Raw genomic sequence first — 13,699 nt, 5'->3', positions numbered from 1 at the left:
GAATGAATGGTAAAAATTAAAAGGGATAGAGCTCATTTTCAGCTAAGTTAGGGGAATTGGCACTAGTTAGCTAACGTTTTATTTCCCAAACACATGTTTTAGATGCTATTTATCAAACTCAAGTTAATAAAATGATTCTTTCACAATATTAGACTTCATGATACTGAATTAAAAGAAACATCATCAATTCCCCAATAACATTTGACTGACTATAAGAGACTGTGCAAGAACATGTCAACTCACACTAACCCTTTCTTTTTAATACAAAGTAAATGCTAAAAATACTTTATTCAATTAAGAGCCTCATATTTATCAATTAAGCAGTCATATTTGAATTTCTATGAGGGTTAAAACATTGTGACAAAATATATAAATAATTTTAAATCTTAATTTACTCTCTATTTTTTCATCCACTCCACTTTTTCCAGAGTTTATTTATTTATTTATTTTAACACAAAAAAGTATTTCAAAACTAGCATCCATTGTAGAACAATCAAAAACAATTGATGATAATAATGGAAGCTTGAAAAAGGGGAAAAAACTGGAGCAAGTGGAGGATGAGCAAATTTTCATTGCACAACCCCTTTAATAGGGGTGTCAAAATTAATCGTTTCTTCGGTGCACTGCGATGCAGACGCGGACGATTCGGTATCGGTTCAGTAATAATCATAACCGGTTTTTACTGACGTCATTTACCTCATATGCGCTCTGTCGCAAGGGAGGCGATCGCGAGTATTTACAGAGCTTTAACTACTTAAAACTCATAAACTGTGCACAATTTCACTGTGTGTGTTTGCTGGATCAGTTTTTCACTGACATATACAACAATAGCCCCTATTTCACTGAGATCGAGAGAATGAAAGTAGCCTACTCCATTTCTCTCTCTCTCTCCCTCTCTCTCTCTCGCTCTCTCTCTTCCTCACACACACACAGTGGCCCATTTGACCTGCTGGCGTGGCTTTTCTTCTCTTCTCGGCTGTTTTACACCGTTACTTTTGCATCCAGAAACGAGCGCGTGTCTGCAGAGTTTTCTCCACCGTGTATCATACATCAGCTGTGAGATCGCCGCTGCCTCCTGCCGCTTATCAGTATCACTCATCTGTGAAGAACGCAGCGCGCAAGAGCCAATCGCAACCGTTTTTTTTTTTTTTGAGGGTGTGACCAATCAAAGGGGTGTAAGAGAAATAGACAAGGATCAGAAATTGAGCTGGATATTTATATTTGTTTATATTATTTGCTAAATGCTCGTTTTGTTTAATGTTACAGTTTATATATCTGACTGTTTGTATTAAATGACAAAATTGTATTACAAAAGTATATTAATATAAATATATTCATACATTTTAATACAAGAAATGCTGCTGTGAAGAAATATAAAACTGTGTATGAAAAGCACCGTCAATGCACCGTGATGCACCGAAATATCGAATTGAACCGAATCGATGGCATGATAATCGTAACCGAACCGAACCGTGAGACTAGTGTAGGTTCACAGCTCTACCCTTTAACATAAAAAACATGAAATTGCAGACATGCTTAAGCATAAAAACTGTCCATAATGGTCTTACAGCTCTATTTCTGCCCAGAGCTCCTCCAGTTTAGGGTCCACGTGACCAGCCTGGATCAAATCCACCTCTTTCTTCAGTTTCCTGAATGAACAGAGCAAATGTATTATGTGTGTGTGACAGAAATACACCGTAAGAGGGAAAAGAACTTACGAGGTGTAGATTTACCTGTATTTCTCCTGTGTGTCTTTGATCAGCCTCTTGAGCTCCTCGATTCTCTCTGCTGTCAATCTGCGGACGATCACATCCTCGATGGTCTCCACCACCTCCCCTTTCTCACCCCGCTTACGTCTGCAAGTATTTACGTAGTTCAAATAATAATTGCACACAGCATATTCATAGACTTTTTTCGCTTTTCGTCTTTGAAGAATGGAAAATTGGACTCTTCTATATTTAGTTTGAACATTTAGCACATTTAATAAAGATGATCAGCGTAGGGCTGTACAATATGAAACATATTATCACTACAAATTACTCAACTGGTAATTTGGGGTTTCACAATTTTTTGCATCGTTAAAGGGTAACGAAACACCAAAACACATTTTTTGAGCTGTTGACAGTTGTATATGTGTCTCACACTGCTAAAAACACTTTAAGGACACGTATATCTTACTAAAAAGTGAAAATTGGTTGTTTTAGCGTTATTTCGAGCAAATTCGTACTTCCGGTTTAAAACTAAATATTAAAGCTGTCTCATGGCCATGAGATCTTAGCATGTATTCCAGCGTGTAGACTGGACGTCTGTACCTGGGAGTACTGTATTACGTCTCTGAGTGTGCTGCATCAATGCACGAGTAAGGCTTGGTTTAAACCAATCAGCGCGCACTATTGTGCAACTTCATTAATATTCATTAATGTTACAGTGTAGACGGCAGAGACGGCACGTTTTGTTGGCAAAACAAGCGTGCAGTGTTGCTTTTATAATTTGCTGCAGTGAAAGTTTTGTTTTCATTTTCTCTCTACGAGAGCGCAGCTGGACTCGTGTGGATTACAGTGCACGCGACGCACGACAACAAAAACTTACATATCTAAGGAACGTTGTTTACCCGAGAGCTTTTCTCATCTGCAAATGGTGAGATCCGGATTCGCTGCTTGTCTCCTCTTAATAATGACATGGTTCTAGCTGCTGTGGATTGTCCTGTCTCTATAGATTTGGTAAGTGAGCGACCAATGCTCTTTGTTTATTCAGTTTGTTCGTATCGAACTAACTATTACACTGAGTGTAAACTTGTTAGCACCACAACCAAACTATTACCGTTGTGTAGGATTTTCACCGCATTTTGTGACCGGAATAACACACATGGCTTGCTGACGCTACCTGCCGAGTGCATCTAAGTTACAGAGAAATGCGGAGGTTTTTTTTCTCTCATTCACCATACGGTATCAAACATTGCATGAAAAATACATGCTTAGAGCAGCTCCTCGAATCAAATATCTTGTTTGTCACGAGGGGCACGAATGAAATTCCTGAATGAAAGAGCCAAACTGCAGTTAAGGTCCACCATTTAATAATTTGGCAAATAATTTGATTACAGATGTCCATGTAAACAGTCACTTTCTCCCTTGTGTGTGTGTGTGTGAGTGTGTTTTGACTCTAAAACTTAAGCCTGATTTATACTTCTGCGTCAGGTGACCGGCGTAACCCACGGCGCATGCAACGCGCGTGGCTGTGCATTTATACTTCTGCACGCTGTCTCTGTTGGTCTGCATTAACACTTCCGAAACGCTAGTTGGCAGTGAGGTGTAAATGTTCCTCTGAGTCGAGTTTCTTCGCTGCTTTTTTGGTTTTCCTGAACGCTTCCGGGATGTACAAGTGGCTCAAACTCGCTCATTTTGAGGCAGGAACCGGCGGACGTGCAACAACTTTAACTATGAGGTAAACACAAAACAAAACTTTCCATCTGGAGCTCCTTCACGGGACTTCACACTTGTAAACAATCGCTCGCGCCATTCACGCGGCTCTCGGTCCCGCCCAGACTCGTCAGCGCTACTAAGCCGACCAATCACAGAGCTTACGCTACGCGTCGTTGCCACGTGTAGTTACATTTTTTGAGAGGTGCATGTCAGTGACGGCGACGGCCACGGCCAAGGGCTATGCGTCAGCGCTGTAGCATACGCCGGCGTTTGACGCAGAAGTATAAATCAGCGCATGCCCAAATCAACACTCCCACATCATCCCTCTTTTGCTCCTCCGACACTCCCCTCTAAACAGAGCTGGACACGCCCACTTTTCTGACTTTTACCAAAGTAGAGGTGTGAAAACGCCCTGCTGAAACAAGCGGGTTTCATGGCCCTTTAATGGTAATACTTTGTCATAATTTATATGAGCGCAATATTAGGATGCAGACAGAAACATTAACAACAGCATAGCGAGAAAGTTGCAACCTTGAAAACACAATGTTTACATTTTGCATGATATCTTGTATTTTTTGCTAATCTAATCCTTAGATTTTGAAAAGTGTTTAATTTAAAATTTCTACATTTCTAATCAAATACTTTCCCTGAATTCTAAATAAAATTACATTTCCCTGAAGAAAGTCTTATTTGTCTTATTCAGCCAGAATAAAAGCTATTTTTTGACCATTTTAAATGTCAATATTATTAGCCCCCTTTAAGCAATATTTTTTTCAAGTGGTGCTCACTGCAGAGCCATTTGGGCAGAGCTGAGCTCCAGCGAGGGGGAGCTTGAGCTCTCGCTCCTCCTTTCTTGCACTTCTTCTACGAGTGATGCCACTCGGGGGGGCAGGGTTAGGGGTGGGTGTACGCATTAAAACAGCTTATAGGAGGAGGAGCGAGAGCTCATGCTCCCCCTCGCTGGAGCTCAGCTCTGCTCAAATGGCTCTGCAGCGAGCAGTGTCTCATTTTTTTTCGATTGTCTACAGAACAAACCATCGTTATCCAATGATATGCCTAATTAACACAGTTAAGCTTTAAATGTAACTTTAAGCTTTAAGATTATATAATATCAGTTATTAGAAATGAGTGATTAAAACTATTATGTTTAGAAATGTGTTGAAAAAATTCTCCGTTTAAACAGAAATTGAGAAAAAATATATATACAGGGAGGCTAATAATTCAGAGGGGCTAATAATTCTGACTTCAACTATATTGTTATCAGGATATTAGAAGACTTATATCATGATATGAGATTTTCATCATATTGCCCAGCCCTAGCTCAGCGCAGCTGTTTTAAGAAAGATAGTGAAAGACGATCACTTACTTTGGAGCCTCTGTGGTTTCCAGTAGTTGAGAATACTGGGAAGCGCAGTGCTGTAGAGGACATATTGAAAACAAATCACTAAGAAAATCCCAAACATGCATTACATTCCGAAAAGTACACCGAAAAACTGAAATACTGCCATCATTTACTCACTCTCAGGTTGTTCCTGTCCTATATACAATTACTTTGTTCTGCTCAACACACAAAGGAAAGTATTTGGAAGAGAAGTCAGGAACCAAAGCTAATCTTGCCACCCAATTACTCTCATATTAATTTATTTTTTCCATCTATGGCAGTAAATGAGTAGCAATTTCTCTTTTTCACTGACTATCTTCCAAATATCTTCCGTACTGTTACACAGAAAAAAGAAATGTTTATGTATTTGGAATTACATGGGAGTGAGTAAACTATGACAGAATTTTTATTTTTGGGTGAAGTATTGCTTTAATCGATTTTATAATTAATTAGTTAGTTTAATTACCTTCTGGGAGAACCAGTCTGGGGGTCGTCCAGACTCGGAGAAAGGCTTGATGGCTCTGCTTACAGACACCCTAACAAAAATTACCAGCAACAATTATTAATACATATTATTTCATGGAAACTAAAAAAAATGGTTCGCCCCTGTCTTGCGGTCTGCAGACAGAAAGACTTGGCCATGACACTGCTGCAGAGGGGGATTAGCTCAAATGGTAGAGCGCTCGCTTAGCATGCGAGAGGTAGCGGGATCGATGCCCGCATCCTCCAATTACTATTATTATTACAGCTTTAACATATTAATAAATAAATGTACAATGCACTATATTCATATTTTTAAAAGACAAAAAAAATAACACTACATTTTTCAAATAGTGACTGGTAAATGTTTTCATATGCAAAAGATACACACAACGGAGCATTCTATTTTTATTATTTACGATAAAAAAATACAAATTAGAACAGAAAATGTATGTAATGCGAACATCTTATTTTTTTAAAGCACATCAGGAGTTACTACTGCTTAACAATCTTGCCAACAAAAGCCTGTTGAATTTGGTATATTGGTGCGCTTATTTGCCTGAGAAACTACTCTGAGTACAAAAGGAGCACGTGAGGCCCCAGCTTCCGTAGCGGGGGATTAGCTCAGATGGTAGAGCGCTCGCTTAGCATGCGAGAGGTAGCGGGATCGATGCCCGCATCCTCCAATATTTATTATTTTAAAGATTACTGCTTTAATATATTATGGTATAACTGTTGCATGCATTATATAAACACATTTTTATATAAGAAAAAATAAAGAAAGCATGTTTCAAAGAGTGAAACAATGCCCTTATGTCTGAGGATACTAACAAAAAAAAACTAAAAAGCAGCCATTTGAATCTTTTAAACTCAAGACTTCAAGTCTCATTCACTTCCTAAATGTTGAATGTAGGTTTTATCTCTAAATGTTGAAAACAGCTCGTTATGCTGCAAACTGATAACTTTATCATATTATTGTACTTTTTTCTCAAGTTTACACTTTATAGTCATTTCTCCCATAGGCGACTGAATCAGAAGATCCCACACAATCATACTTTCACATTGCTGTATAAGGTCAATAGAATATGATTCTGATCATCGGTTTAAAAAATCAGTTCTTATAAAAAATAATCATTCCTAAAACGTATTTGGCTGGGATACTACTTTAGGTTCAACAGGGGCCCATGAGGCCCCTTTCTCCATGGAGGGGGATTAGCTCAGATGGTAGAGCGCTCGCTTAGCATGCGAGAGGTAGCGGGATCGATGCCCGCATCCTCCAATATTTATTATTTCTACAACTATTATTATTATTTTAAACATACTACATTACTATAGAACCCAACATACTTCAAATTAATCAAAAAAAAAAAGGTAAAAAAAATATATATATATATAAATATTAAACATTAAATAAACATTAATTGAGTGTGGATAACAATGCCCTATAATACTAACGTTATATATTACTATAATAACATGTAAACACATATAAATGATACACGCAAAAAAGCCACTTCTACAAAGTGAAGCTCTGAATCTTTGAACACACTGCAATCTTACAGCTCTATGATCATCAGCGTTAATTATTTATTCTTACCAGTTCTGATCTCCGCTTCTCATCACGGAGGAGGCGAGACACAGTTTCTCCCGAATAGACCAGGGCTCAGTCGGACCCAGAGACAGCATTTTGTGCTCTACAAAGACAGAGAGGCGTTCACAACATTGCTTTAATTTAAAGCTGTAGTTCATGTGATTAAACGTTATTACAAAAAATTAGAGGAAAGTGTATGCATAAAGAGGCTAATCACTAATGTAGCATGACCACAGACGTATCTTGTTTAAAATAAAAACAAACCATTCACTCCAAATACATTTAGATCATGTAAAATAGCACAAACTGTTTTATATGCATAAAAAAATAATGTAAACAGAGATCGTCTTTGTTATCCCGAACCCAGCTAACGTTAGCGCAACAACGAAATTGCTAACTGCGGCTTTACTAGGAGCTTTAGCTCTTCCGTTTATATATGATAAAATACTTCAGAATTCAACGTACAAAGTGATTAGATGTTAAATTGCAAGGTTTATTCGTTTTCAAATAAAATAGCACTTACTTCCCATCCCAGTCGACATTTTCGCCTTTCTGAAACAGGCCGCAAGGCTCGTTCTACTTACTTCCGCCGGTACTATTCCGGTGTGACACCCGGGTGGGGGTGTCACATAAATATGTTTCCGCCAGTGGAGCAAATACAGGGGGATTAGCTCAAATGGTAGAGCGCTCGCTTAGCATGCGAGAGGTAGCGGGATCGATGCCCGCATCCTCCAATTTTTTCACTCAGAGAACTTTAAAATAATCACCAAAAACGCAAACCCTTTAGCATTCATGCAAATAACCCTATTGTCTTAGCGCGCCTTGGGCGGAACGCGGGAGCGGCCTGGGTCTACCCGTACTCGGTACCTCTAAATACCCGAAAAGTACAATGTACTAGTTTTTAGTCTTTAAGATACAAAAGATTCACAAATATTATCATAATTCATGTGAGGGTTGTTACATTAAATGATTTAAGTCTGTAGAATGTATGTTATTATTAAAAAATATATAATTATACATTTTAGTTTGATTTAACGTTAAATTCGTTAAAAGAAAGCTTTTCTAACACGTTGATTACTTGAATCCAGGGATTTAAAGGTCCTCCAACTCAAACTACTTACCTGTAACGTTAATAAATGTAACTTAGTATAAACTTGTTATTTTGTAGTACATCATGTGTCCGTTCAATAAAACCGTATTATAATTAATGAAACCGTATTATAATTATTAAACAGCCTATAATTATTTTCCTATTTTAATGTGTTTTTTAATCTATTTTTATAACCATGTTTAAAGACGCACAAATAACGTTAATCTATTATCTGTGCGTCTTTAAACATGTTCTTAAAAATGTTTGTGAATTAATATTTGAAGTAACTAAACTTAGCCGGAGATGTTTGAAAGTTTACCCTTTGAATAAAGTAACAACATCTAACGTTAACGTTAAGTTACTTCGACATGTTTGCCTTTGTGCAACGGAAACGGACGCAGTGATTACTGAGGTAAATTATATTTTATAGTCGCACATTAGCACTTCAGCAAAGTTTTGTTAGCAAATTCTAAATAGGGAAATCGTATTAGCAGCCATGTCAAAGTATAACTTTGTTCACAGTCATTTAAATTGTGCTAATGTTGTTTTAAATTCAGTTTTGCTTGCAATTTCAAACAAACATTCGACGTAGCGTGGTGATGACAAACAATACAGGGACACAAGTTGATAATATAAACCCAAATTCCTTCAGTGAGTAGTGAGAATTGAGGTAAAGTTGGTTTTATAATGGCACATGCGTCGAGGGGCCTTACACTAACGTTAAATAAGTTATTCGGACTGACATCGCATGCATGACTTCATTACCACTATCTAGTTGACTGCGAACAATGTTGTACTTCGATAGTCATTGGCTGATCATATAATTTCCCGATTTAGAATTTGCAAGTAATACTTTTCTTATATTATATTATTAAGGAGAATGTGCGAATAAAGACAGCTTTACCTCAATCGCCTAACAGGCTCGTTTACAACAACAACAAAACCGTCTTAGTAAATGATTATTTGCATTATTTGTCTATTATTGGCATTTTGTATGTTATATATAACACATTTCATAAAGAAACACGGAATCGTAGATTGAGTTTAAGGCCGAACGGCAGATAACATTAGCGCGGTTAAATTAACGTTACCGACATTAACACCAATCAAGACCTCAATATACAACAAAAAAGTTTCAAAATAAACAAAATGATTATAAACTTACCTTCTTTTGTGTTTCTTTTTAGTTCGTCGGCGCCCGGACTGTCGATGTCTCTCGCCAGGTTTAGGGTCCATCAATTTGACGTCACACTCATTAAGGGGTGAACATGAGGTGACCCAGGCCGCGAGCGCGTGTACAGATGATGATTGGAGAATGGCAGGTCACGTGTGCTAGCCTTCTCTGGTTTCACCGTGTACGTAATGCAATTTTATGATTAAATATTTATATCTACATGTTATAGTTTTATTTATATATGTGTAAGTTAATAATATACATTATAAACAATAATAATAATAATTATTATTATTGTTATTGTTTTTATTATTATTATTTGTACTATTGTTGTTGTTGTTGTTATGTTAATAATCTTCTTTGAGCAACTGGGATGGTGACCCTCTTGGAGTTCGTTATAAAATTACGACGAGATCACAAATCAAATGAGATTTACATTTACTTCACGATGATGAACAAACTTTTTAATAAGTTTGACTCAAGTTACTTCATGAAGCATTAATAACGTAGTTTCTTTTACAGCCACCAGGTGTCAGCAGCTCACCACAAAATGAACGCTGGCCATAACTCACTCTTATCGAGAGCCCTGAACTTGCTTACCTCAAAATCAGCACAATATGAGACACCTATACTTTTTTATTCGTTTTATTGGAATGTAAACCGCTTATAAAAATGTTCTCAGTCATCATAGTTGTGATTACTGAAATATAGGGCTAGCACACCAAGGTTCCTCCTGTTAGGGGACCTATTCTGTAATTAGTTTCGAAATCATTGCTAATGAGTTCGCACTGAGGCGATATCCGCATTGATTTGACAGCAATATTCTAATGTACTTAATAAAAAGCAATAATTCTAAAAGGATCAAACCACCTGGGATGATCTAGCTATAGTTTAAGCAGGCATACTTGTCAGAGGAAATGTGCTTATTTGTCAGGAGGTGCTACCGTTAACATTACAATATAAGCATTTTGTCAGCAGAATCTATTTATCAGGATAAACCTGTAGTGAATGTGCCTTTGTCAGGCAAAATAAATAACTCCAGCAACTCTAACATTAGGCCTAACCTGGCAAACACTGCAGTGCATTAGTTGGCAATTACATTTTAATGCGGCAGCAACTGTTTATGCAATCAGAACCATACTTTTAATCATCTTTGCTTATCTTTTATGCCAATTACAGTGATCTAATCAGCTTATTACCTAGCTTATAACAGCATTTTCACAACCTAATCTAAAAAACATGAAGGTTGTCCCCAATGTAATTTTATTTAAACACACTTTACAATAACTGTACATGAATAATGATGTATTAATATGTAAATTAAATGAAGTGGTGTAAAGTAACTGATTACAAATACTCAAATTACTGTAATTAGTTACTTTTTCTCAGGAGTTGTATTTTACTGAATAGTTTTAAAAATGTGAACTTTTACTCTCACTTAAGTACATTTTTAGTGCAGTATCTGTACCTTTACTCTACTACTTTCCTTCAACCTGCAGTCATTACTTCTATTTTTACTTGTCTGTGGGGATTAGAAAAATCAGTCCTGTAATTCCCGTCCAATCAAATCATAGAAGGTAAATCGCATCATAACGAACAACCTCAAGACATGGGCAATTTTTAATTGCAGCAAATTGCTTGGAAGCATTGTAAGTGTCCAAAAAGATGTCCAAAATCTTTACACGCAATGCCCCAGACACTGTTTAGATGCATGTCACTGATGAGAAGATGACGGATGTTTACTATATGGGGACTATGATCTTCTATGTAAAACTGCTTTGAAACAATAGACTTGCAAATGCTTTAAAAGACATGCGGCACAGGTGAATTGGGTAAGCTAAATTGTCCATAGTGTGTGTTTGTGTGTGTGTGTGTGTACGTGTGTGTGTGTGTGTGTGTGTATGTGTGTGTTCCCAGAGATGGGTTGCGGCTGAGAGGGCATCTGCTGCATATAATAAAAAAGTGCCGGATAAGTTGGCAGTTCATTCCGCTGTGGCAATGGATTAATAAAGGGACTAAGCAATAAAAAGTATTACTGCTTATCCTGAATTCTAGGCAGTATTGATAAACTGCCAGAAAAAAAGCATTAATACATGTAATAAGAAAGTCGTCTCACGGTTGCTGAATGTCACATGACAATGTTGTTACAGCCTTCTCACGTCTTACACTTCTATGTTGTTACAATGTAGCGAGCATGTAGTGATGACTGTGCCTTTAAAATAATGCACCGTTGTACAGACAACACTACAACATAAATGTGTTTGTTGGGTAACTGTTACATTTAAAAACAGGAGTTCATGAGGAGTAAAGAATGAGTTAATGATACTGTGCCCCTTCAAGTAAAGTCATGATGACATAAAGAAACATTAACAGGTGATGAGTTCATTTTAGTTAAATTTAGCTGTAACTAAAGTGTTAATTCATTCATTCATTTTCTTGTCGGCTTAATCCCTTTATTAATCCGGGGTCGCCACAGCGGAATGAACCGCCAACTTATCCAGCATGTTTTTACACAGCGGATGCCCTTCCAGCCGCGACCCATCTCTGGGAAACATCCACACACACACACTACAGACAATTTAGCCTACCCAATTCACCTGTACCATATGTCTTTGGACTATAACCGGAGCACCCGGAGGAAACCCACGCAAATGCAGGGAGAACATGCAGACTCCATACAGAAATGCCAACTGACCCAGCCGAGGCTCAAACCAGCGACCTTCTTGCTGTGAGGCGACAGCACTACCTACTGCGCCACCCTTAAAGTGTTATTTAATACATTAATTAACAAACATGTACTAAAACATAATTAAGGCAGCCATTATTCACAAATAAGCTCATGTGAACTCATGTTGTATTTAAAGTTAATTCAAGTTTAACTCATTATTAATTCATAATAAAGTAATGTTTAATTTACAGGTAAGTACATCATTATTCATGTACCTTTCTTGTAAAGTGTTACCAAAAGGACTATTTAATGAAAGCCTAGATACAATTTCTATGAGAGTCTGTTCAAGCATCTGAGGTTGTTATTTTTTTTTTTCAGGACACCTGCCAAAATCTCCAATCAGGCACAGTAATTGTCCAAAACAATCCCTAATTTCCGATCTGGCCAAATTCTGATTAATTACTATGATCCCTGAATGGCTGCGTTTTTCACGGTTTACGCTACTGAGCTGTAAGTTTAATCGTCAGCAGTCTCACACCGACAGATCCGTGCTGATTTTCCAAGCACTTTACCGGAGAACCTGCTCTGTGTTCTACAGCAAATATTAATGAACGCATCGGCATAATATCATGTCCTCGGGCGTCTCCACGGTTATAACACCATTCACTTGAATCAATATCTCTGTTGCATTTAATTGATGGGCTCATCTTATTCAGCGAAGGGCTGAAAAAGGCCTGGGGCGAAAGAAGAATGTGAGGTGAATGTGTTGAGGATAAGTGGTTGGGTTTCGTCAGGGAGAACCTCAATGATGTATATATGCTGTAATCGCATTCATGTGTCGGCCAGACAGGAATGGGGCGCCCTTTGTGGTTTGGGTTGAGTTTGTTTCGTTGGCTTCTCTTGCCCGTAGGGTGTTTGAGGAAGAGCTACACAACAACAGCTGTTGCTGTTGAGAGAGAGGGAGGTCATACTGAGACCACTAGCGAGGAGTGACAGATAAAGAAATGGGATGTTGGGGACCAACAGCTCAGAGGCGTAAACACGAGATCTGCTAATGAAACTACGCTTGAATATTGACCCATTTTCCCCTTTCAGTGCAACAGTAGAATCGAATTGGGTTTTAAAACTCTCTCTCTCACAAACACATACATTGCGGTGACCAGATTTCTGAAATGAAAACAGGGACATTGAATGTTCACCGATCGATATCTCATTTAAATTACAATTTTATACATTATTTAATCATTACAATTCTGGTTTTGTAAATTCTCACTCTAGTTAATGTAGTGCTTTGTGAGTTTATGGTAAAGCAAAGTACACTGTAAAAAAAAAATTGTACAGAAAATATCTCTACATTTTTTACAGTATTTTTTTGTAATTTCAAATTATATTCAAAACTAAGTAAAACGACAAACAATCTCTCTAAATTCACAGTTTGACTTTCATTTTAGGTACTTTATCATAAAAGACAAATTACTGACATTTTAGTTTTTTATACTGGGAAATTACAGTATTATTTATGCAGTATTTTTCTGTTATTTTAAATTATATTCAATAGACTGTAAAAATTACAAACAATATCTGTAAATTAACACCTTGACTGTTATTTTTGTACTATATAATTAATGACAAATTACGGCAATTTTCCTGTTGTATACAATAAAATTGCATATTATTTGCACACAGTTTTTTTCCTGTTTTTTAAGTACATTTAAAATTAAGTAAAATTAAAGCAATAAATTTTAATTACTTGCTCTGTAAAAAAAATAAAAAATCTTAAAAAATGGACAAATGACTGGCAGCTTCGGCTTCCAAACAAAAACCATAAAATTACAGTAAAATTTCTTTGTTGAAATAAAGTGCAAAAAATAATAAGTCTACAGATTTTTTTCCATA

General features: G+C 37.0%; 1 protein-coding gene and 4 non-coding genes across 23 annotated transcripts in view; 4 read left to right on the top strand and 1 right to left on the bottom strand.

Moving 5' to 3' along the window:
- Positions 1–9,211, bottom strand: part of brd8b (bromodomain containing 8b) — a 42,416-nt gene extending 33,205 nt beyond the window's left edge. For 9 of the 19 annotated variants that reach the window (XM_005157127.6, XM_005157128.6, XM_005157131.6 and 6 more), the window contains exons 1-6: positions 7,395–7,452; positions 6,878–6,974; positions 5,267–5,336; positions 4,786–4,835; positions 1,734–1,856; positions 1,569–1,649 (exon numbers count right to left, since the gene is read on the bottom strand). In XM_005157127.6, the coding sequence (XP_005157184.1) occupies positions 1,569–1,649; positions 1,734–1,856; positions 4,786–4,835; positions 5,267–5,336; positions 6,878–6,974; positions 7,395–7,413 (440 nt within the window). In that variant the 5' untranslated portion in view covers positions 7,414–7,452. Of the gene's footprint in view, positions 1–1,568; positions 1,650–1,733; positions 1,857–4,785; positions 4,836–5,266; positions 5,337–6,877; positions 6,975–7,394; positions 7,500–9,126 lie in introns of those variants that run through there. The other 10 variants (XM_017358993.3, XM_073921212.1, XM_073921215.1 and 7 more) reach the window with 3 other exon arrangements.
- Positions 5,457–5,529, top strand: trnaa-agc (transfer RNA alanine (anticodon AGC)). Its single transcript has one exon. It is a non-coding gene; the product is annotated as a tRNA-Ala (tRNA).
- On the top strand, positions 5,894–5,966 carry trnaa-agc (transfer RNA alanine (anticodon AGC)). Its single transcript has one exon. It is a non-coding gene; the product is annotated as a tRNA-Ala (tRNA).
- On the top strand, positions 6,487–6,559 carry trnaa-agc (transfer RNA alanine (anticodon AGC)). The gene has a single exon. It is a non-coding gene; the product is annotated as a tRNA-Ala (tRNA).
- trnaa-agc (transfer RNA alanine (anticodon AGC)) lies at positions 7,533–7,605 on the top strand. The gene has a single exon. It is a non-coding gene; the product is annotated as a tRNA-Ala (tRNA).
- Positions 9,212–13,699: the final 4,488 nt, after the last annotated feature.

Source organism: Danio rerio, chromosome 14 (genome assembly GCF_049306965.1).
Source record: "Danio rerio strain Tuebingen ecotype United States chromosome 14, GRCz12tu, whole genome shotgun sequence".
Lineage (NCBI taxonomy): Eukaryota > Metazoa > Chordata > Actinopteri > Cypriniformes > Danionidae > Danio > Danio rerio.
This window is presented reverse-complemented; position numbering and strand designations above follow the sequence as displayed.